The 26,549-nt window shown below is 36.0% G+C and overlaps 1 protein-coding gene across 2 annotated transcripts; it reads right to left on the reverse strand.

Annotated features, from left to right (window-relative positions):
• On the reverse strand, positions 1-26,549 carry LOC149799610 (phytanoyl-CoA hydroxylase-interacting protein-like). 2 transcript variants are annotated; one of them, XM_089958947.1, is made up of 6 exons: positions 26,414-26,549; positions 25,616-25,730; positions 17,522-17,815; positions 14,297-14,379; positions 10,753-11,053; positions 1-6,748 (listed from the first exon to the last, which is right to left on the reverse strand). In XM_089958947.1, the coding sequence occupies exons 3-6, from the start codon at positions 17,802-17,804 to the stop codon at positions 6,033-6,035; spliced, it is 1,383 nt and encodes a 460-aa protein (XP_089815073.1). In that variant the 5' UTR covers positions 17,805-17,815; positions 25,616-25,730; positions 26,414-26,549; the 3' UTR covers positions 1-6,032. The 2 variants fall into 2 exon arrangements, with proteins under 2 accessions (XP_089815073.1, XP_089815072.1); XM_089958946.1 differs by lacking the exon at positions 25,616-25,730.

Genomic DNA, 26,549 nt, shown 5'->3' on the forward strand with positions numbered 1-26,549 from the left:
ATTGTCTGCTATATAGTACTATAGTCTGAATTCTGTCTAAAAAGTTATGAAATTACAACACTTTGTTTTACCAATGTGAAACTGTATACAAAAAAAGCAATAATAGATATTAAAACTACGACCTTTTTGTCGGAAGTGTTACATTAAACGTAAGAGTAAGAGACAGGTAATGAAGGCCAAGGACATCTTTAAAATCGAATACCGGTTTTGATGAACCTAGATATTTCAGGACCAGGTTATGCTTTTGACATCCCCGACATAATCGGGTTTGACTGTGTAATCATTAAGAACGCCAACAAACAGATACAAATTAAAAATACATAACAATATGTATTCATTCTACAGTCACTCATCATGTTTTCATTTCACTGGTAAAACGACACATGCTAGGATCTGGAGCTTAGATGGTAGATCACTTGTTTGGTATTACTTATGTTTCCAATTCGATACATGGTAATTCATGACTTTTCTTCTCACAGAGACTTTCCATAGGTAGCGTTATGGTCTTTTTCATTAGCTCCACAGGCCACAAGGCTTATGGTCCGGCCCCGAGTGCATTTGTACAGTAACCATCAGTTCATCAGTAATTGTTTGTTGCCATTTAGGAGACAATGTTTTCTATGTTTTTAGACACACTTGAAATATGGGTTTATTTCATCAAAGTTTGGATGAGTTTGAGAATGAGTGACATATGTACATCTTAATGAGGTAAACCTTTGTTTGGTTAACATTTGCATCGATCTGGAGGCTGTATTTTTATCCCAGTTTTAATATATATGTTTATATCATTAAGGTCTCAAACAATTTCGATAATGCATGACTATACATACATACTAATGAGGTGATCATGCATTTTTTCGCTGTTTTGTTACCACTCTTTAGACTGCATTTCTGTTCCAATTTTCATCAGACTTGGAAGTTATGCTTATATCAATCATATTTCGCACGTGTTTAATAATAAACTTGAACCATGCAGGTTATTTAGATGATCTTTCATCTGGTTGGCTGAGCTTGTTATCCAGGGAGCGATAGGTCTGATCTGATTTTCATCAAACTTGGAATATGAGTTAATATCATAAATAGCTTGAATAGGTTAGATAATGTACAAGAGCCATGCATATTTATGAGGCAATCTTGAATCTGATTGGCTGACTTTGCTACCACTTTGTAGGTTAAAATAGCAGTTTGCATACTAAAGCAAGGGAAGTAACTTATCAGGTCCATTAGGAATTGATTTTTGATTTGAAAACGATTATCCTCCATGGAAAATAATCTTAATCTTAAAGCCCAATGCTGCCATTTTTCATATATTTTACCATTTTTTTAGTCTTACTAAAGTGTGGAGGAAAAGAAATGATTTGCTAATAAAAGCTATCTGACAATCCAGATTTTGTGTTTAAACATCATTCAAATATTCAATTTAGAATTGAGAGGTGCCACCCCTTAATTCAGTCACCGAAGTGGCTCATAATTCCATATTTTTGTGGAATGCTCCAAAAGTAGTGATACATTTGACAAATTACATTAGTGACTAATCTAATAACAACAACATTTGCACATGGGGACAAATTGAACTGAGATAGTATGATGAGCGGCAGGCCCACTATTTTTAAGTAGATATGAGACGTAAAGGTGTGCATTAGATAAAAATAACACTCGGGATAAATATTTATGATCAGGTGGGGTTTCTAATGGGACCCAAAGATGTTTAGGAAAAATATCTTTGAAGATTCAGTATAGTTCAGATAATTTATCATGTATGACAATTTGCATGTAACAGTGGCATTTTGGCTTTTAAAATTAATTTTAGAATACCGGATGCATCAATTTCAGTGAAATAATGTACATTGGGGATTTCATTGAGTAATATTTAATTTAAAGATGTAGATAATACAAGAAATAAAAATATATATAAAAAAAACAAAGAAACTATAATGCATATAAAATGCTTTTTATACAACATTGGGAACTAATTCACTGTGTCTTTCTTAAAAACTAGATAGATATTGTTTGTGCACACCAGCAACCTGATTGCCAAGAAAGCTTCTATCCACGAAACACCAAACAATGGTATTGCTGTATGTATGTGCCCGAATTATTTCTTTAATTAGTGCAAATACAATACTTGCTTGTATTGCATTACTACCCTTTTCATGGATGTTATGCCCTTAGTATAATATAAATATTGTTTCCACCATTTAACAATCTGAGGGCCAGGAAAGAAAAAGAACATGATCCCGTATGAATTCATTAGCCATAGCTAACATTCGGAATATCTTCCTCTTTTTCCTTGGATTTTCGTTCTTATACATTTCCGTCAGGATGCTGAACAAAATTCAGTCTTGTTGTTAATGTTAGGTATTTTTTTACCAAACATATCCTTTTTACATTGGTTTAGTTATATTCTCTTCTGACCTTGGTTTGTTTATCTGTATCTGTGTCCTGTTTCGTTGAAATTAGAGGGTGTAAGATTTTAAAACTTCTAATGACCTGTGTCAGGGTAGGGATGTCCTACTTGTTTTTAATCCATGTTCAAATCATTTTCATGATGTCCAAGCTGGTGGAGTAGTTCGAGCATCCATCTTGGATTCGGGAGGTCACGGGGTCGAATCCCGACTGAATCATACCAAAGACTTATACAAATGGTTCTAGCAGTTGCCTCACTAGGTGCTCAGCATTAACAGGTTAGATTTATGACTGGTTGGACTGGTGTCAGGTTCATGTGACTTGGTGGGACAGAATGCTACATGTTTGCGGTATGATGCCCCAGTGTTAGACATCACTATAAACTGCCACACTGCAGACATCACAGGGATATGACTGAAAAATTGTTAAAGCTATGTTAAAAATCCAAATCACACACAAATACACACACACACATTTGCATGACTGTTTTTTCTCTTTTAGCTCACAAGGTTTGGATAAATGTGAACACATAAGGTCTCACGTGACACTAGTTTCACCTGTTAATGGTATATATAAAGTGTACACATATCAATTGTTGCCCTAATTGTTGTCTGTGGAAAGACGTGGTGTTGGACTTGCTTCTAAGCTGTCACACTTACAGAGAAAGGAAGATGACCACTGTTTTTAAGAGGTGTCTAGGCCAATTTCTGTCTTAGGGAAAACAACAGGTTCAGTAAGGATCAGGAGTGCTGTCTGTTGTTTGGATATTGCATAAAGGCCTTGAATCACTAACATTAGAATTGATGCTGTTATTTCCTATTAGCGATAGATCCTTAGTCCCTCCCAAGGAAAGAAATGTGCTGGTACCGGATAAGAGTGAGGCAGGTATGAGCAATGCCATTGTGTCAAATCGATTTGATGTTGGCTCTAGTTCTCTAAAGAGATATTCCTCTGTCAGATCTTCATCATTAGGCCAGTCTTTGACCAGGCTTTAAGTGATGTTCACTGGTCACAAGACAATGCTTTTCAATCAGTTGGACACTCCGTTTTAATAAACCATCTGGGGACAATAATCATTAACCTATTCTACACGTAGGCATCTTGTTTCCACATCAAGTTATCAGGTACATTCTACTGCTTGGCTCCTTACACCCGACCCACCCCACCCCCGATTTGTGCACTTCTCAGGTGGGGATATTGGCTGGGGGGACCTGGGGCAAATCTTCAGAGGCGTTGGAACTGAAAGCTTCAGCTCTAGTTACATTAGTCTCGATGCTGATTCTCTGATGCCACGCTCAGTCTGTTGAAAGAGGAATTGCCGATTCTCTGATGTCTCCTTCAGTTTATTGAAAGAGGAATCTTTATTAAGCATCTATAGGGTGTTCGTTGCAGCTAAAACGTCAAGGCATGCACTGATGTTTGTGGCACTCAACACAGAGCTTCTCCACCTTTATAGAGATGCTACTTTGGATAATTTCAAGTTTTTGTTGGACCACAACAACAACCTGCTGAGAGCTACATTGCTGATAATGGAGACACTCATCATATGTCCTATCCCCTTCAGTGACATCACACGATTTGAAGGATCAACATCACTGGTCCTGGCAGAGACTTAGAGGAATATCCACTTTGACAAATCAATAGAAACTCCTAACTAGTTTTTTAAATTTCAACAGCCACACAAGCAGTACCACTTCAAAATTACCTTCCACCCATCTATCCGTAGATAAGGTGGTCATAGAGACCAAGAGAAGAAGTATTCAAACCACATCCTCTCCTGCAATGTCTTCTTCTTCCCAACATCCATGTAGGTGTCAAGCTAGCTCTCTTTTCAGAAGCTTGATCAAATATATGGAGACTGTACTACTTGAGTTGGTGGCTAGATTGTTGCAATAGTTTAGCTGGAGTCCTGATGTACATCCTTCAACCTCTTTCCCTTCTGTACGCTGAGAAATCAGATTTGGAGGGGTAGTTCCCTAGGGACTGTGGTCTAAGAAAGAAATGACTCTTCATGTCAACAGCCTAGAAAGCAGGCACTGTTTCTACCCCTACCTGAGTGTCAGTCTCATAAGGCATCATTGTGTTATGATCATCTCAGACCACTCGTTAGTTGTAGTGTACCTCCAGTATCCAGGTGGAACATATGTTCCTTTTTTCTCGACGTTTGGAACTGTCAGCAATGGGCAGTCTTGGAGATCATTCTCAGAGTCTGCCATATTCTGGGTAAAGGAATATCCTGGGCTTGTCTACCAATGAGTTGAGCAACTCACCTAACAAGGAGTATTGTGGTCGGGGTGGGGGGGCTATCAGGATGAGATGAGACACAAAGAATCTGACTTGGTGAAGAAAATGCAGAATTCTTTTGATAGGTGGGAAGACATAAGCCTACATACAATGCCACTTCAACCTCAACATGTTCACCATCCAGGCCCTCCGGTCTGACAATAGATAGACATAAAGAGGGAGCTAGTTGCTCGGTCTCTAGGCAAACAGGTCCACTACTGCTCCCCAACCCCCACTGTTCAAAAAGTGCCTCTGCTACCAACTGATACACATACCATTCTGTGAGGACAACATGGCCCTGACTGGAAAGGTTGACTGCCAGGAGATTACCATATAAAAGGGACCTTGTGTTACAGTTTAAGGGGTCTCTCTTACACATTAATCAACAGATTCGCCATGTTAATACTTGGGTTATCTGAAACATCTGATCCGGCAAGAGAAACTTTCAAGCAAGGTAGCCAGCTTCATCACCCAGGTTTAGAGGCTATTTAATCACAAAGTTTATGATGCCAGGTAGAGAATCGTCTGTAATCGGTGCAGTAGAAATGTATTGATTCTATCTATCTTTAAACTGCAGTTACTAATATCTTCTTTTCCTTTTCGAAGAAAGAGAATGTTTTGTTTCAGCCATTACGGCCTGCATTTCCTTTCATGGCTAATTGATCTGTTTAAATTTGGATAATTATTGTCAATAACATGTTGTGGCCAAAGCATCTGCCTGATTATAATGGGACATACTCCTACTATAAGGGTAGGTACATTTTTCTTACACCAGTTTTTAATTCTAGGTCAACCACCTACCTCACGAGTACATTCAGCAGTAGTATCAATTAATGCATATTGTTTTGCGGGGGAGGGTAAACATTATTTTGATTACGTAATGCTTACCTGTTACTATTGCAAAGATTCCACTCTCCAGCATCACTCGGATATCATGTAGTCTCTGTCCAAGTAACAAGAGGAAGATGTTCTGTGTGTTGGGTTTGACTAAATGAATCGGACTGGGATCATATTCTTTTCTTTCTGGCCCAATAATTACTAATTGGAGGAGGGAATCCTGATCTTAGACTGGGGGCTTAGCAATGTAGCAGTAGCAAATAAGTATTTTGTAATTAATATTATTGTTACCCCCTCCCTCACAGAAGGTAAGTATTATATAATAAAATTATTTGTATCCTCTAAGAAACTACCTATCATAAGGCATGTTATGATTAAATTGTACATTCTCTTAATATCATGAAGAGATTTCCTAAGGTGTTTGCTTATTTTGCGAGGACAGCTGAAACTGCTATCTGATTGACATTTGGTGTTCAGCTTACTGAAGCTGATAGTTGATTCACAGTTCATGTGCTGCTGTTCTGAATTCTTTCTTGATCCTGCTTGTCTTTGGTTTTTCGATGATCCAGTTTGCAAATATCACAGTTTGAATTTTTGGGAATCCCATGTACTAAGCCGCGAATAGGACCAATTGGTCTGACACAGGTGAAGAAGGCACCTCCATACTGTAGGAGAAATCCAACATCAATGCTGTCAGTATAGAACACCTCCACGATGATCCCGGTAGTGATATAAACCTTCCCACCAAGTGTACGAAAGAGAAAAGGATTCCTAAACCGATTAAGCTTAACCAGTCTGCAATTACACCATTGGTCTGGATGTTTTCCCTTGTGAGTGACGACTAACATTGCTTTATGATTTGTATAATGGCAGTAAAAATCAGCAAAGTACAGGTTATTGTAGTGGCTTAGAAAGTGAATCGCTGGTACATTTAGTCGCATCGGACCAAAAAAAGAAGCATTCGGCGGAGCACGGGTTTTAAAGTCAATGTTTGCACCGAAGAAAAGCCCTTTTACATTTCGGTGGAGTGTAGAAGCCCTGTCCCCACTATTGTCCTTATACTGGCAAGGCATTATTCCCATGTTGTTGTATAAGACGTCATAGTAATAGCTATACCACTTGTTTCTGTACAAATAATTGATTTCAGTAAAATTGGGATTTTGTTGTCTTGCATAAGATTCACCCTTGTTCCGTAACTCGGTTACTTCTTTTATAGTCATATCTGAAAACAGAAGATAGTACGCAGGATCTCAGTCTTAAATATTCGGTTTCAACAAGACAGAAATAAAATCAGTACAGTCGTTACAGGGGAAGAACTGTTTTACAGGAACGGAAAAGATCTAGATTTTCCTTCTTGAGCTCGAATTAAAAAATGATGGGTGTGGTTTTATTTCATTCCCGTTTATATTAATTGGATAGAGGCTAAATGTACCGGAACCATTTCTATATGTGACTACATTCATTGGTAAATCTGATTATTCCAATTTTGTTGCCCTTGTAGTTGCATCAATAATATTGGTTGAAGTGGTATTCAATTATGTATTGTATATAAGGAAAGTTCAAACGCAAATTGCACAGACTCATATTTGTGTTGGCAGGTCTGCAGGGTCCTCAGTAGACCTCAAACACCTCAAAAAACCTCAAATTTCATTTTGAGTGTAAAAACTTAAGAGGAGCCTCCACATACACTGAAGGAAACGTAATTGAAAAAGACAACAACACCTAATTTAAAATAAAAATAAGAAAAGCTCTACCCCAACATCACCACAAATGATCTTTTGCATATTTTATTTTGTTCAACTGGCCTAGTGGTCGAGTAAGTATGTGAATTGTACAAGTTAAAGACATATGACCATTTTATTATTTCATTTGATAAATCCAAAATGGCATATTGTTGTCAACATTGCTAGAAAGAGCAACAGTTCTTTAGACAAATATTGAAAATTTTAATTGAAATTGTATTTTGAATTAAGGGAATCGGGCATGAAATACAAACCAGAAGATGCACTGCCAAATGGCATTTTAATGCAAACAAAAGCTCCCATTTGAACAAGCAGACTGCTCAATGTCTATTTATAGTTTCTGGAATTGTCAATTTCAATAAAAACTGTGTCGTCTGCTGTCATTATTTACTAGCCTGAACAATTATGGTTACCATGTTGCTAAAGAAATTCCATTGGAGCCGAAATACCAACTAGTTGACACTGTTTGACACTGTTTGGAACCATTTGGCAACAACCAGGTTAGAACTTATAAATTATGAGATCAGTGAAAGGAATGACTAAGTTTTGTGCATTTTTTAAAAATAGTCTTGATAGCCTTCTGTTTTGAAAATCGGTACGTGAGTACAAACAAACGGGATTGTGTTAAAATACTATAAGTTGGTTTTCAAAACAGGAGACCTAAATATGACACTGGTTAACAACTAAATGTTTAAATTTCTTCATTGGATTATTTGCTGGGCAGTGTGCAGGAGGATATGTCAGTGGAAATTGCACTTACAGGTATTTATTTTTAATTATATATGAATTTTCACTTTATCTCTATTTTTACTTTATTTAGAAACAAACTCATAAGCATATTTTATAAAATTATTAACAATCTTGTAACTGCTTTGTGTCTTGACTCTCTTAAAAAATGTTGAAGCCTTTGAAAATAAACTAAAATAAACCTCAAATTTGAAAATTTAATTTCACTTCTAACCCTGGATATGGGTCTATGCACTTTGTTTTGCATAATGAGTAGAACATCAACAAACAAATAGAGCCCGATTTGTTTGGTGCTTTTTGCAATGGCACACAAAGGTCAACCATATACGCAGTTGGACTCAAGTTATAACAAATAATGATATCACGGTCAGTAATTATTTTCTGTATATCCCTACGGTTTTTTAAAAAGCTAGATCAATATTGCCATACCCTGTCTGTTTTTATTGACAAATTACCGTCCTGCATTTTTCGAAAGAGTTATTGCCAATTTGTCTTGAATGCTTTGAGAAAAAATCTTGTGATTGCAACTAGTCCAGCAGTGTGAATGGATTGCTGTGAAAAATTGAACAATATTATTGTAATCTTCTGACGTTGTGCATATCGACAAATCATACTGCTTGTATGATACTATTGATGGAGGCATGGTCGATTGGAGTCTTAAGAAGTGTATCTTGTAAAGAAGCACATATTGACAAATGTTTCATCTTTCATGATTTTTTTTGAGTTATTTCCCTTTCTTGACTTACAACTGGATGCAAGTTATCAAGTTAATACTGTATTGTAACTACACTTTTCCAGCTTTTTATGGATTACTGCAACACCTACCACATCATATGTTCCTAAGCAGCAAATGTGCATGTCGACCAGTCATTGCACTATTATCATAGAGTTATGCCCCTTTTTAAGCTTTAAACTGGTCTCCATCATGTTGTATGCATGGCTTGTTGGTGAGGCAGGAATATATTTATGTGAGCAAATTCCTCACCATTACCCTAGATTAAAACTTGCACACACACACACACACACACACACACACACACACATATATATATACACACATACACACAGAGTTTTAATCACCATCTCCAAAATTAATAAAAATGGGCGTATCATGTCTGGCATATGATGCATTTATTAATTCATATACTGATTACAGGAAGCGATTACACCACTCCCTCAATAACCTGCTACCTGATAACTCGCAAACCTGTCTGTAATGCGAGGTCAGTTTTGGATCCCATTTTTTTAAAACTAGAAAATATCAAAAGATTTACCCTTATTTGTTGAACTTGAAGAAAATCTTGATGAAAATTGGTAACTGAAATGTTAAAATGGTAGATAGGACCTGGAAATTTGAATCAACATTATGAAATTCTCGTCTTCTTTTAAGAAGTCATACATTTTGTTAAATTGTCTTTCCAAACAACATTCTTAGGAAACCGTAAATAAGAATATTCAACAATATTTCGATAAATGATAATGTCACTAATGCCTATTGAAGGCAGCACTTAGATTCTATATTTATGTTCAGTTCATGTGTAATCATTATAAACGCAGTGTTCATCTACCATAATAGTTATGTCCGCAAGCATTTCTGCAAGACCCTAATTAAGTGCTAACCCTGTCTTGATACCTGATTGACATAAGTATTTGTTGTATTATTGTACTGAATTAAAAACTAACCTGCTTTATGTTATCGTGCTAAATATGATACATAGAGGGGATGGAATGAAAGAAAACTAAAAAGGCGTGTAAAATCTTCTCGCGTTACGAGTTATCGACCCTGGTCAAGTGTCAGGTCAACTATTTTTGAATTGATCACTCGAATACTGTTATAACTATTCTTGTGTTGGAAATATAATTCAGTCATCGTACATTAGGCTACTATTTCACAAATGTAATCGAATATAGCCTGACAACTAAGTAAAATGAGTACTTGGTGAAATTATAAGCTTTGTTGGAGTGATACAGTTCATCGTGGAAAAGCGAGTTTGAGAGCTTGCATAACAACTTAAAATTCCAGAATTATCATTCAGAAATTTCCATAGGTATGAGAAGAAATTTTATTATTACTTGCAATGAAATCTCGGCATCAGTATTTTACTAGCAGAAAAAAGAAATGAGTTTTGATGTTGATGTTTTTTTTTTATCCACGAAATAAATGTCCCTTGTTTTTTTCTTTAAAAAAGGAATCATGTTTGGTTTGAATCAATAACTAATCTAGTTTGATGTAATGTGGTTCTCTCTTTTGTTGCACAGACCCAAACTTATCAACAACAACAGAATGCTTTGAAATAATACACAATGTTTTTGCATACACATGAAGGTTGTTGAAACCAGGTGGAAAAATGTTAATTACCTTTGCGAGACACGGCATATTGAAAATAAAGATAGTTCATACAGTAAAACGAACACATGCATTCTAAAAAGCACTTTTTGACAATTACTTCCAATGCAATAATAAAAGGAGAATTTAGTCATTAAACAGCCCAGTTGCTCTCTACCCCACCCCTGCAGATTTCTCTATTTGCGGACGGAATATGATCCCTTTTTTGTTGTTGAGGTCCTTCACTAATAGTGCAGTCTATGTTTTTTGGATCCCAGTGTGCATGAGTTACTGAGGTAGCGGTATATCATATTAATGTTTACTAATAATCAACAACAATAAATCACCAGTCAATGTCACACTAGTCTCTTTATGTGGCATGACTTATGTTTCCTCACAATTTGTACTTACATGCTCTAAAATTAAGTGGCCTTGATGTGGAACACGTTTCAAAAGCCCAACATTTTCTCATTATTCCAGGGTGTATACTATTTGTTACAAAAACTGCCACTCTATAGTCACTGGCAGGAACAAAATTCACTGGAAATGTGTAATAATTGCCATTAGATGCTGGATGTAAAAACAATAGATCTTTCCGTGGCAACTCCTGGTGAACTTTGATCAGATAGAATTGATTCGGGTCTTGTTTTGGTAGATCATGGAGCATATGAGTTGATGGCAGGGTGTGGTTGATTTTCAGCAAAAATGACTTCTGAAAGAGAGTATTTGTTATTGCTTAAATCTCCTGCTGACATCTTAAAATTTACACTGACATGATTAGAGTTAACTGTTTTTGACATGGTATTAAACAGTGACCTAGTTTATGAAGGAAGTTTAGTGGAACTGAGTTTCGAATTCTCACGCACAAACTCACCATCGGCCTCTATGCAGCATTTAGTAAAAACGGCAATTATACATAGCACATTACTAACATGAAAAGTATAAGAATGGCTTTAAGTGGAAGGATGGCTTTATGTGGAAGAATGGCTTTATGTGGGAGAATGGCTTTTTGTGGGAGAATGGCTTTAAGCTTTAAGGCTTAGTTTATTGTTCGGTTTGGAAAAATAAAACGTTTTACAACTTTTAGTGGCAAAGAGCAGAAGTAGACCAGTCAGTCTATTTAAATCTGGGATATTCTTTTCGTCTTTGGCGTGTGTAGGATAACTTTAAGCCATGTGTTTTATTCCGCATCATCTTTCAGCATAAACATAAATAGACTTAGCTCTACTGGTCATAAACCAGATGGGCTTGTGGAATGGTTTGTTGACTCAACATCCATTTGTCTCGTAACGCAAGTCTGTTCTTGCTTCTACTCCTAAACTACTTGGAGGAATGCGATGAAAGTTTGCAAACACACACACACACACACACACACACACACACACACACACACACGCACACACTCTCTCTTGTAAAAAATATTATTGCAACTTAACCTGGATAAATGGTCATATCAACATGGGATTTTCAGTGAAAAGTCCCACTGCAGCAGTCTTGAAAATCTTATTATTGTTTCTTCTGATGAACGGAAAGTGATATTGACGCTGGGCTTTCACCAGAAGACTTCTTCTGATGTGTAGCTAGAGCTAAACGAAAATGGTACCGTTGTACTTCCAATACGGCCACTATCTTTTTATCACTTCTCAAAACGAAAAGTCATATCAATATGAAGATTTCACTAGACGATGTGTGATGTTTAGTTGGTACCAACTAAAAATTGTACCTCTTGTAAATCCAGCTGGTATAACTATTCCTCCACATTGTATGATCATATCAACATATGGTTTACACTAAATTACTTTTTATTATATCTGTTTGGATTTTAAATGAAATTGGTTCTGATCTCACATCCAATATGGCCACCAAAGCAACCATCTTGCAAATTTGGCTACTGCTATTCCTGAATGGAAATTCAAATCAGCAAGGTAATTTCACTGGAAGACTTTTTATAATGTCTAGTTGGTCTGAGAAAAAACAATATATACCAATCTGACATCCAATATGGTCACCATGGCAGCCATCTTAAAAATATTTTTACTTTGTCTTTCTTACGTGCAAAGTCGTATTGCCATGGGCTTTCACCACAAGGCTAATTATGAAATCTGGTTGGTGTCAAACCGACCTCAGATATGATAACCATTGTGGCCATCTTGAAAATCATGTCATTACTCCTCCTAAATTGAAAGTCATATTGATATAGGGTTTTCAGCAACAGATGTCTTATGATATCTTATTGGACCTAAACGAGGAATACCACCCAGATATCCACAATGACTGTCACAATGAACATATTGAAAATATTCTTCTGAATGGATGGGTATATTGGCAAGAGGTTTTCACCAGATTTCTTCGAATGGTGTCTAGTTGGTCGTAAATGAAAATGTGTGTTGGTCTCACATCCAGTATGGTTACCACAGTAGCTAGTTAGAACATCATATTGTTAAAGAATATTGTAGATGGTTTCATTGCGGATCAGCTAAAAAGGAAATCATCATATCTTGAATTTTTGTAAACGTGTTTGGGACAGCAGAGCATCAGTACTTTGGAAGACTCTTGTTTCTTTTGTGGAATGCCACTAATCCTACAGTGATGATAAGTGTTTTCTAGTTTTGTCGGATATTTATACTACTATACCATTTTAATATATGGTACCTGACAAATTATTAAACCTATGGATGTGGATTTCTAAAAGAGAGGTGTAAAAATCTACTGCTTGTACATGTAATTGAACTGGTTATTGTAGTGCTATCACAAGTTGCTTCCGTTACAAATCTGTTGAACACTGCAAGGATATTCAGTAGCAGTTGCAGTTAATGCAGACTGTGTCAGTATAAAAATATTAAGAATCATGATGCATAATTTAAGATTCCGATTGCAACTTAGATTGACATCGCATAGATATGCATACCAGCATACAAGTCTTCATGGTTTGTACAGAATGCACGTATACATGCATCAGTTTGATTCTGCACTAGTCTTTGATGGACACATTCCTAGAAAACTGAAACTTGTATAAGAAAAATGCAGCATGACCCATTAACACCAGCATAAGAATCATTTGATTCACCATCATTGTGTCAGTTTATCGCTTCGTCCAGCCAGGTGTCCTTTCTTATATGTCTTTCGGGCACATCTGCATTAAAATGGTGGCAATAGCTTCAGAAATTAATATACTTGTACTTCATGCATTGATGTGGAGCAATTGTACTTTATATTTTCCACTTGGATCAATTATGTCTAATGTTCTGCACGTTAAGGGTTATTGTTGATAGCTATTGTTTGTCATATTCCATAATTTCCATAACAAAGCGGTTTAAGTTTGTTTCAGCTAATTTTCTTGTGTTGTGAAATACTGTTTTGCGTCTGATGATAACGTACCCTTGTATTGATTATTTAGTATTGATGAACAGTATATCTTGTCCCTTTCAATTTGTTTTAAGTGAGCTCAGTTGTACTTAATAATATTAAGCTGTCATTATTCAGGTGGCCTAGTGGTCTAAAGCGCTTGCCTTTACTGATCTGATCCATCTTACCACAGTCCATGTTGGTTGGAGACTCTGGTTTGGAAAATGTGGATATGTGAGAAAGCTTGCCAGTTGCTTTTCATACCGTTGTGTTCCTGGTTTGTTCCTCCACCAGTTAAAATAGCTTCCTTGTATAGCCTATCGTGTGCTAAAAATCGTGTTAAACCCACGGCAACAGCTATTGTATAACTAATACAAATGGCCTATAAATCGTATACTCTACTGACATGATAAAGTTGATGTATTGACGTCGAACAGATTGCATACTGTACTGAAATGGTAAATCAACTGTATTGACATTGTATCGATCGTATTCTGTACTGACATGATAAATTCGATGTATGGACATCACACTGTTAAATACTGGCTTTCTAAATTGGACATTATACTTTGTGGTAGAAAGCAGTTAGAGATTGGATAAATATACCAACCTTTGTGCTAATTTGTTCATCTGTATCTTCTTCCCAAAGTGTGTCCTTCAGTTCTAGATCTGCTTCCATTGATTCACTTGCATCTAAACATGTATCATAGAAATCTCTCTATCTATCTATCTATCTCTGTGTGTGTGTGATTTGTTTTTTTAACGTAGCTTTAACAAATTTTCAGTCATATCCCTACGAAGCCTGCAGTGTGACAGTTTATAGTGATGTCTAGCACTGAGACATCATGCCGCAGACATACCAGTTTTGTAAGTCTTTGGTATGACTCGGCTGGGGATAGAACCCACGACCTATCGTATCCGAGGCGGACGCGCTAACCACTTGGTCACCGAAGCTGTTATCTATCTATCTATCTATCTATCTATCTATCTATCTATCGTCTGACCGCTCCGGTGGCCTTGTGGTTCGAGTGTCCGCCTCGGATGCGGGAGGTTGTGGGTTCGATACCAAAAACTTACAAAAATGGAACTAACAGCTACCTCGCTTGGCGATAAGCATTAAGAGGTTATTCCTAGGACTGGTCGGCCTGGTGTCAGGATAATGTGGCTGGGTGGGACATGATGCTACATCTCTGCGGCATGATGCCCCAGTGCTAGACATCACTATAAACTGCCACATTGCAGACATCGTAGCGATATGACTGAATTTTTTTTAAAGCTACGTTAAAAATCCAAATCACATCACAACACATCTATCTATCTATATATCTACCTATCTATCTATCGGTAGCAAAATTTTATTACATAAAAAGACCTATGATTGTGCTTTTGCTTAGTATACTGTGTGTATATAAAATTGATAGCCAAATTTTATTTCATAAAAAGACCTATTATTGTGTCTTCGCTTAGTATACTGTATATGGGGAGATTGTATGATTTATTTTTTGCAACTTAGACATTCTGGTCACAAATATGTTTTTAAATGTACACTTGCAGAAATGGAATAAAATAGATAAATATGAAAATTTCAAATTGAATAAACACTTTCAAGGATGTCAAATTCTTGAAAATTTTGTAGTTTAAAGATTTCTCATTATATATTGCATTCATAGTTTTGTTGCATGTAAACTTATTATTTAGAACAATCATATCTGCTTCATCTGTGCTACTGCAAATGTACTTGAATGTTTTACTGGATATACCACACTGGTATGTTAATGATTTTCTACGGAGGATCAGTTCAATTATTCAACCAGTCACATAGTATATTGGCCTAGTTGTGATTGCAGTACTACATGCCCTGTATTCTTCAAACTTTTTTTTGCACAAACAGTTCAAGATCGAAGTCTAGTTAGAATCAAGTAATACTCATGTAACTTTGTGTATTTTCGTAACTCATATCACCCTCCTTGGCTACTGAATTTCAGTGACATCAGGTTGGTGGTTTTCTGAGCTCGAGTTTCTAGTTTAAAAAGTTTTGAAAGCGCAGGGCATGTCGTTGTAAATGTAAAATCACTTGAGTTTAATAATGTTTTCATTGTTTCAATACTCTTAAACATTTTCATTAAATTCCATCAAACATTACGTAAACTAATTTCTTTTTATATACAGACACCACATCCACACAGAGGAATCATTAGAGTCCCCATATTATTTACTAAGATGGGTACAAGAATGACTTCAGTGAAGATAACTCAGTACGTTACTGATATAAAAACTAATATACCATAGGGTGCTCAATCATTTTTGTATAATATGTACAAATGATATATAGGGCAACCCAGCTGTAGAGCACTCCTGTAAAATGGAATCTTGGATATAATGTAGTCATATCATTTTGGCATTTTGACTTAAATGTCCCTTATTCCCAGACACTATTCAAGAAATAAAACTGACTAACAGAAAACAATAATTCAAATAAATTTCAAAAACATGTGGTTTATAGATCACAATTAATATTCTTACACAACAGTGATTCATGTTGTTTTCATCCCTCGCGCCAGATATGCTGCCAGACAGTAGGATTGCAGGTTTCATGCAACAAAGACCATTATTCACACAACTTCTCAAAACGAATATGGAAATGTTTCACAGATCACTTCGATTTGTGATCCATTTAATTTGTTGTGTGCAATGCGCACCATTTTTAGAGACAAAAATTAAAAACAAAGGTGTGACAGATCGCATCTTTTCGTCATCCATTTTGCTGGTGATTTCAATCAAGCTGTACTAAGGTAGATTTAGTGTTTGAATACAAGCATCTGTTTGATTTAGATTTGCTGTGGTTTTTACAGAAACTAAATTATCCATGGGTTCAGATTTAGTTGTCTCTTAGAAGGGTATAACAAACTGGTCCATTGATCAGCCATAACAGAATTGCATAGAGCATAACAAGCAGCTGGTTTTATGAATGTCGAAATGGAAGATAATCGATTTCTTGATCGTAAGATCATCTGCTATGGTCCATGCTATAGAGCAAGAGACAAGCCCTCATGTTCGGACGGAAACTGAAGACTTATCACAAACTGATGACACAGAAATAGTAAATTGACCAAAAGTACAGTGGTTCGCTCCGCACACTAAAGTGGGTATGCATATACTTTTTATATTTGTTGTTAAAGAAGTGATATAAGGACATTACATGCTCATCTTCACTTAGGTATGAATATACCACTATATAATGATGTTGGCACCCATCAGCTCCCATTTGGCATTGACCACTCTGTTTCCCCCCTCTGGAGGTAGATGTCGGGACCTCCCAAGTACTTAGAAAATTCATGGCATGTTCATCTCTGCATGTGTCAGTCTCAGTCTTGAAATTATTACAATATGTTTTGTCTGCTTTGCTTTCTCTCTTTATTCACCCCCACCCACTATGGACATGAGTACACGCTTTCATGCAATTTTTGTTATCATACTCTCAGTACTGAGGTTTCGTACATGATTCATTCAGCAAATATGGTCCCCGACTATAACATTATTGAAGGGTACCTAGTTTCACATTTTTACATTTGCATGTGAAATTTAAACACATCCAAATTGAAACATATCAGCTTTAGGTCCAAAGCAAATACCCAGATTCTTTGGTCAAAAGGCTGCCCCCCCCCCTTATTATTCAATTGGTGGAGTGAACTAGAATCAGTGATAGAAACTTATGTAACTAAAAAATACTTATTTTTCAGTCCCAAAGAATTTTCGTTCTATCACCAATTTCGTTTTCCAAGAATCAGTGAGAAGGTAACCCGGGGTGTTACTGAAAATCAGAGTTACAATTTACCAGAGAGTGTTAATTTGCCCGTCCCGCACACTTCATAGTACACTTCTGACGCAGCCTTCACACTATTTAGGCCACACACTGTCAAATTGTAGACACAGGGATGGGAGTTAAATTGTAATGGTATTGCAGTTGTGCAGCCAATGTCTATGATCCAATGCTGATATATATTTGTGGTCACACTCTGTTCTATCCATACCAGGTAAAGGTGTTGGGGATGAAATTTGCCCCATTTTACATTTACTTTCTGTTTCCCTCCATTGAATATCAGCTCTGAGATTTTCATCTTTTGTGGACCTAAAAGTAAGTAATAACCAGAATTATATGAGGTTTTGAAATAATCAATGGTCACATTGTAAACTATAATAACGCCAAAGTTCTTAATATTTCACATCTTTATATTAACACTTCTGCAGGCAAAAAGAGGCTCTTACACAAGGCAAGGAAAAGAGTGATGTCATTAGAAGAGTTTCAAACATTTAAGTGTCCATATACGATTGTCTTTAATAGACAAAACTTCAGGATAGTGCAGTGACATGGTCGTTACATATAGTGTATGAAAATTATGATATGGGTATATTATTATAGATATAAAAAAATCAGGTGTTGAAATGTGATTGGTCATATCCATTGGTCTGTTTGCATATGCCGCTGTTTCATTTGTAACCTGAATTCCATCTCCAACTGGGCAAGGGTCATTATATCTAGTATGCTTCACTTAGACTGATAACAAGAATGGTTTCAAATCCTGAAGGCAGTTTCAGGGAAAAGTATTGGAGGTCAGTGGTCATATTTAAAAATGTCAAAAGTTTAGAAAAAGTTATCCAGGGACACGTAGATCCTAATGATCTGCTACACGGGTAATCGATTAAAGGGAAATTATATTAAATCTGAACCTGAACTGGTTTGTTGTAAGTTCATACATGTCAACTCCCAATGAGGTATATGCGTAGTTACTGTATTTTCCGGCCTATAAGTCGATACTTTTGACTTGAAAGCCAGGTTTTCGTCTTATACTCCGAATCGTCCTATATATGGATTTTGTCATTGAAATTGCATCGATTTATATATGGTTTACGGTACCCGGTATGCTATTAAAATTGCTCTATTATCTGCATGATCGAAAAGAGGTCACATAGAAGTACCGATTCTTGTTTAATTACAAGGTCAATAAATTGTCATAAACTAATATGACTTCTTTTATATTTTTAAGTTTTGTCATTATTTAGGTTGTATTCTGCATGTTCTTTTCTTCTTATTTTTCGAACATGAAATAAAAGACAACAGATACCGAGAAAAATTTCACCACACGGCAGCATATCACACTTACGGTCTATACTCATATCATATTGTTTGTTCCTAAAAAAATATATGAAATAATTTTGTTTTATTCATCCTTTTTAACCATACCTCATTATTCCTGATCACATTTCATCCACTGGTTCATTGATATTTGATTTTCCAGTATACTGTTTGACACATGCAAGCGATTGCCAGTATAGCTTATGCATTGATATAATTGATCCTACAAAGGAATGTAATCCATACGAACGCGAGCGTTCTGTGATTATTTATAAAATAGCGTAGATTATGCTTTCTACTGAAAATCATATCAAAGCATATGTTTGAATTGAATTTGAGAAAGTTTTTCAAATAAATATGGTTTACACTAAACTAAAACTCAGATATATAGATAGACTACTCATAGATCACCAGTTACCCGTTTTAGTTTTGTATTTCAGTTTAAAGCAAACTGTAATGTCAACATGTCACCTATATTCATTCTTAGCCAGCTGTCGTTTCGGTAGTTGATAAATTGGTGTTTGGTTTCCAAAAACAATCAAAGCCAGTTAAAGCAAGTGTTTAAACCCTGATATTGGCTTTGTCTACCGATACTAGTTAACGTACTGCCGGTACCCCATTGTTCTTTATCATTAATCCGCATCAATTACTCTACCGGTTTTTAATATCAAATGGATTAAGGACCACAGGAAATGATGTCCGCTCCCTTCTCTGGATGCAAATAATGAATTTAGCCCTGTGCATTGTTTTCATTGCTATAGTGCTGGTACATTTGTAATGACCAATCTTTTCAGTCATGATCATTCATATAAATATCCCTGTACAAATCAAACAACTTATCTCACAATGCCTCCCATCAAATCACGCAAGTCTTACACAGCGGTTTTTAAGCTGGAAGTTGTAAAGTTGGGAATCAGCTGCTCACAGGACGTATGGTGTAAGTGAAAAATGTGTATGGGATTCGCGTAAAGCTAAGATTGTATTATGTGCTACAAAAATAAAAACCAACAACAAAAAACAAACAAAAAAAGAAAGCAAATTGTGGCTGCAAAGCAGATGGAATAATATTGAAGATAAATTAGAAAAATATGTCTTCACACCACGCGCCGCGTGTCGTGAAAAGAACTCTGTTGACCTCAGACTGAAGGTAAAGGAAGTCGCAACTGAATTAGGAATTGAAAGTTTCAGTGACAGTACGTCATTATATTTTAGGTTCATGCAAAGAAGGGGCCTTAGTATAAGACAACCCACTTCTATGGCACAGAAACTACCAGCAGACTTTCTGGAAAAATTGAACAATTTCCTTGAGTATGAGCAAGGCAAGATTAAGAATGACAATTTGGAAATGACTAAGGTGACACAAATGGACGAAGTACCCTTAACCTTCGACATTCCAATGAACGGAACAGTTGAGCTTAAAGGATCTAACAGTGTTACTATTAGGACAACAGGTCATGCGAATTCAAACTTCACTGAAGTTCTTTCATGTTCTGCCAGTGCCGGAAAGTTCCCACCAATGTTGATTTTTAACAGAAAACCAGAGGAGAAATTACCCAGTGGAATAATGATTGCAGTAAATCAAAAAGGGTGGATGGACAATAACATGATTGAGAAGTGGTTAGATAGATGCTTCGCACATCAAGTAGGCGGATTGTCCCTCACTAAGAAGTCTCTCATCATTATGGATTCTAGGCGTGCAAACATCAGTGCCGAGACAAAGGTGAAGATTGAAACCAAGAATACATCGTTAGGCATCATTCCAGGTGGTATGACAAGTTATTACAACCATTAGATATTTCCGTTAATAGATGTTTCAGAGTTGAGCTTCGGAAGTTGTGGGAACATAGGATGACGGCAGGCAAGCACAGCTTCACAACAAGCGACGTATGCGGCGCGCAACATATTCCCAGGTTGTAAATAGCTTTGCTTAATCATAAATCGTCAGACGATAATGAAAACATTTCCAATGATCTGAGCCCTGAGATAGTCACCATTTTTCATTCCGATACGGAAGACGAAGACTTTGAGGGATTTTCAGTTATTGGAGATGATTAATTGAACTCTTAATCATTATTTTCTTAATTAGAGTGCGGAACTGTTCTACTACAGGTAATACAATGAATTACAACATGGATATGTTTTCAATTAAAATTGACATGTTAAATAATATGTATTATAAAACTATTCATTTTTGTAAATTTGATACAGCATTTCATAGCTTAATTTTTTCAGATTTCTGATTTCCCTATCGATAGCCTCATTTCCCTATTGTTAGCCTCACTGGTTTTATCTCATCTGTTAAATCTTGCACTCAGAATGGTTTCAACTGGAATAATCAAGTTGAAGCTTCAGACCTTTAAATGACATGTACATAACATGCACAGCCATATGGATCTTGTTGCAATGGCTATGATAATTAAATAAAGCATGGAATGTTTATTCAGCTGTGTCAATTGATAATGGAACATAGCGAAGCGTTGTACACGAGTAAAATCACAACTGTCAGGTAACTACACTATACGGATTATAATTGTCTTGAATTCTCTCTCTCTCTTTCTCTCCAAAACAAAACTGCAACAAGCATGTTGCAGTTTCGCTATTGCTGGAAATATGGAATAACATACAGTTATACCATTAACATTCATGAAACCGGAAGTTAATATAGCGTTAAAAATGAAGCCAAGGCATTGACCTGGCCTAGTCTTATGCTCCAAATCGACTTATATATGGACGAAGGATGGACAATTTACAAAATTAGGGAATTCGACTTATACTCCGCATGGACTTAGAGGCCGGCAAATATGGTATTACTAATATGAGTGGCAAAAAAGTGCAATCTGAGCATAAAAAGAGTAATCTATATTATATATGCCATAATTACAGAAAACCGTATGAAAAGCGTACATTGATTTTTACCACTTACCTGGATCTGCAGTTAGTTAAAATTCTTGTCACAAATTGTTTAACTCCATGGGGTAATATGAGAATACAGACACAAAACAAAATGATAATTTCTTTTTACATGACATTCACATTAACTAGTCGACATCACATGTTTAACCTTCGCTGAAAGGTCATAATGTCAAGTTCACAAATTGTGCATTAGCTGTATTGCATCACTATAGAACTTCTATTTCAAATTTGAAAGCGCTATTATCTTGTCCTTTTTCGGATGCAACGTGTTCTTCAAGTTAACAAATCCCTCTCCTCTAACATTTATTAGTCATATAGCATTCCACGAGTCACATCAATGAAGCCCATTTCAGTTAATATATGTTGCCATTTTGTTTTCAGTATAGACTGGTCTGCTACTCACGTGTGTATGAAACTATAATGAATCTGTGACACATTGTTTCAAATTCAAGAAACCTACCTGTTTTCGTTGAAACGTGTCATGCGTAATTACTTTAAATGGAAAATAAAGAATATGTTCGAAGTACATAACCAAATGGTCGGATATTCGAAAATATAAGATCAGTAGATGGAGGTCTAAATATAAGATCAGTAGATGGAGGTCTATTATAAGTCAATGTCACACGACATGTGCCTTGAACTGTACTCATTATTTTGAGTCTCGTTCGCACATGACATCACCAGATATAATGTTGTTTAATCTGAACTTCGAAACATTTATTTTCATGAACTAAATTGGGTACTCTATTGTTAATTTTATTGCCCGAGTAATTATGAACAGGTGGGTACCCATTAGTCATATTTTCATTGGTAGGGATGACACGATTCATCGATAAATCGATGCATCGATACTTTTGCTGAAACCATACACATATCATTGCAAGAGACGCATAATCGTTACAAAACGATACCTACCATATACATGTTATTTTAATCTTCAGCAGTCATGAATAATTGTTAGATGTCTTGTTATTTTGTAAAATTATAATCCATCTGAAACAGCATTTACAGTCACAGGCATTCATGTTTATTAGTAAACATGAAAAAGTTTATTTGAGAATACCCACTCGCCGTCTACAAGTTAACACAAAGTGACATGGCTCTCAATCTGCCACCCGCCCCCCATTTCAAGTTAATTATGATAACCCAGAAGTATGTGTAGCATATACTATAAATTCTAAATGTGTTCCACATGGATAATGAAGTACTTGACTCATCATTTAATAACAACTTTCACGTGAAGTTAATACTTTGAATTTTATCCTAACTCCTTTCGTCGATTTGAAAGCTACTTTACCGGTGTGATAAATTCTATATGTTGCATTGAATTTTCATTTGTGGTTATTGCTTTTCCGGTCAATGTTAAACAATAACCACAAATCTGAAATCAATGTATTTTATTCTCTGTGTGACAAACAGGAAGCATTGGCAGAGTAACAGAGAGACTTCGCTGGAAAGTCATTAGATATGTCAAGTACTTGAGTGGAGATGCCGTCAGGGTGTATCTGCGCAAATCGTGCAAAATGTGTACGAATCGGCGTGCATGGAGAACAATGAAATGCAAACATTCCCCGCGAATTCTTTCAAAGTCCCATATATGAAAATGTGCTCGGCGAAGCATACAATTTTTATTGAACCGTTCTTGTCGAGAAATCAGTTTTTCATGTAGCAACTGTTCCACATCTGTGTTCTTCAAGCACCACATGATTTTTGTGAAACTAAATTTGATTAGAACAACGTACCAAGGAATACAAAATATGGCGTAGATTTAACCATTCATGAAGAAAGTTTTACAAACGCTTGTTTAAAATACGGGCTAGCTAGAAAACCCAAAATGTCTGATTCCCGGAGTGTTTCATTACGATTTCATTCGGCAAATACTTGCTGATGATAGTGATGATGGCAATAATTTTTAACGTTGTCAAGTATATCAGGTTATTGGAGCTGGGAAAGTGTCAATGGAGACAATAGTGAGTGATTTTGAGCCCGAAAAGGTGTTAAATACGAGTCAGATGTACATGCTGGATGGACAAAAAATAGATGACATGATCCTTTCAGTGGCATTTCGAAATTAAATGTACAAAGGGTAGAATATTGAGTCTAATTAAAATACAGAAAATTTAAAAGGATCGTGCAATTTTCATTTTTTTAATTAATAGAATTCGCCATGACGATCAAATGCAACAAAACCATATACACGTATCCATATCAGTGTTAAGATAAATTGAATATAATAAGGGTAAAAAATCAAATTAAGAAGTACAGATATTTGTTTTAATACCTCTGTATGCACTAACTACCCTTATACAGCATTATGGAACAGATAAAACATTTGGCATATTAGTCAGTAAACTACTGATTTAGCAAAGGATGTTTATGTTAGTGAAAAATCCTATTGTGTAGCTGATGTATCCAAAAGATAATATATATGATCTCTGGACAATTGTACATAACAGTCACAAAGATCAGTTTCCCAACATATTCAAGCTGACAAATCTAGCTGTGTATATGCCCCTTCAGAAAGAAGCACATAACACTATTGATGCAAAGAAAATGAGCAGAGTATGCTCAGAATTAATTAACAGATTAATGCTTATAGAATTAGAAGTGACACCTGTCAAAGATGTTGATTTCAGCAGAGCTGTAAGAAATTTGATCAGGAAGAATGAGAGACAGATAATAAAGTTTTGAAAAATATTGCCCTATGACCATTTCTTCCTCCCCTTCTTTGTTCTTTGATAAAGGGGAAGGCCTCCCTCAAGATAAAATCCTGTCATCATCTCTTGTTAAATTGTACTTGAGAAACAGATTTGGAACTTCATTTTGTTGTGCAGAGATATTGAAGGTGACTGTAGGTGCTGATGGAATACATGAAATTAGCACAGAATGAGCGATGGAGCAGTTTTCAAACTACTCAAGTTTATCATCTTGTGTAAGTTAAAAACTATTGTAGAATAGGACTGGGTCTAGTCAATAGTTTTCCTTCTTCACCAAACAATATAAATGCAGTAGAGTTTTTTATCTGCAGGAAATAAAAATTGGTTTTGTTGGTATTTAACCTTATTCCCATGACCGGATTTGTTCTAGCTGAGATTTTCTTTGCACTAGGAAATTGCGTTATTTCTTCTGTTTTGAAGATAACATTATATAGTATTCCAAGTGTAACTGCGACACAAAATTATTAACAATATGTTTTCAAATCATTCATGTTGGAACTAAACAAAGTCAGTTAAACAGAGCCACCAATTAAATGGCCTAAACAGCTGGATAAAACTCACTGCAACCAACAGGTAGTCAGTTTGAAAGTATTGTTGATATCTTCTAATCAATGAGAATTGCACATAAATATGTGATATCTATATGTCTATATGTAGTCTGCATACTGGAAATGCAACCAAGAATGTTGACATACATGAAAAGTCACCATCTACCTTCAAAAGATGTAAAGACAATCAAGTTCATATGTGTATCGATATGTATCATATTACAGGCTGCATATATTGAATCATATCGATATGCGGTACAGGTGTATCGTTTCAGTTGTATTCATTAGTGATATGGACTCTCTTGTACCTGGAACTTCACTGAAAACCTCTTGAGGGAAATGGAATTATTGTATTTTGTATGATGTTTTACATGGGTGAGTAGAAGACGAAGAAGTTTTCTAATTCTGCATGTATATAACCGAGAATTGGGTGGTGATAAAAAAAAGAAAAAGTGCTGATAACTTTCATTTTTGATTACATTAATATGTAGGTTAGTGGTGTCAGAAGAAGATAATGCTAATATTGATTTTTATGGGGTCGGGGTAAAGAGCAGGTGCTAAAGAAACATTTATTTTGTTCATAATAGAAACAAATATGTATTATTGTAGTATCTTACTTGTACGATCGTATTGCTATGACAATGTAGTTACTTCAGGATAACTGACATCAGTCTCGCAGAGTGAGGTGGCTATTGGAGGAGCATGGCATCTCCAGGGGCCCAGAAATATATGCTATCACAAGAGAAATATGATTAACAATTAAAATATAATGCCTGGACTGGTTTAAAGATAGATGTTAATTCCTATCGGAATTACAGAGTGGTACTGGTGTATAAACAGGATATTTTGGGATACACAAATAGCACACACTGTAATTTGGATAGGGATAGGCATCTATCTTTGCATCTAGAGTCATTGCGTGGGTATATGAGTCATCTAAACTTTCAGATCGAGTCCAGATAAAATTGCTAATGCATTTCATTGGAGTTAAAAATCAGTATGTCAATACAACGCATTTATATTCTTTTTATTGCATGATCAAACAAACATTTTTGAAATCCTGTTCATACCCGACTATAAGTCGAGCCCAACTGCAGACTGCAAAACCATTATCTCCAGTTGTATAATACACTGGCAGATATGTGTCAATACAGTTTACAGATACTGAGGTAACGTAAACTATGAACTACTGGTGCATCGTAGCAGAGTATGGTCTGTGTTGATTGCAGTTGAACTCAAATTGTAAGCAAGTATAGTAAATACAAAACAAGGCATGTCATTTAGCATGCTGAAAAATTGTTTCCAACCAATGGCCATTTATAGCTTTGAATTGTGTGTACACACACATAGCTGTCACATTGGAACACACAAGAGATGCAGATTGTTTCCCCTCATGTCTCTCTCACTGATCATACCTGTTAGTGTATTTAGCAATCCTTTATTCCAAACCTTGCGCTTGTAATCTTACTGCTCCATGTATGTCGTGTTCCACTTGAGTAGAAGGCTGTAGTACACTAGCACTGAGTTAAACATTTTGGGTCTGATCAAATA

This window comes from Sinohyriopsis cumingii, chromosome 5 (genome assembly GCF_028554795.1).
Source record: "Sinohyriopsis cumingii isolate HCF-2022 chromosome 5, ASM2855479v2, whole genome shotgun sequence".
NCBI classification, from domain to species: Eukaryota; Metazoa; Mollusca; class Bivalvia; order Unionida; family Unionidae; genus Sinohyriopsis; species Sinohyriopsis cumingii.

What these genes read in the sequence shown, in the direction of transcription:
- LOC149799610 (XM_089958946.1), bottom strand. Translation starts at nt 17,804, where the DNA reads ATGAAAATCTCAGAGCTGATATTCAATGGAGGGAAACAGAAAGTAAAT. An exon ending in ATGAACAAATTAGCACAAAG is followed by an intron (nt 11,054 to 14,296) that starts GTTGGTATATTT and finishes ACTCTCTTTCAG; the next exon opens with AAGTCATTTTTGCTGAAAAT. An exon ending in GCCACTTAATTTTAGAGCAT is followed by an intron (nt 6,749 to 10,752) that starts GTAAGTACAAAT and finishes TTCTGTTTTCAG; the next exon opens with ATATGACTATAAAAGAAGTA.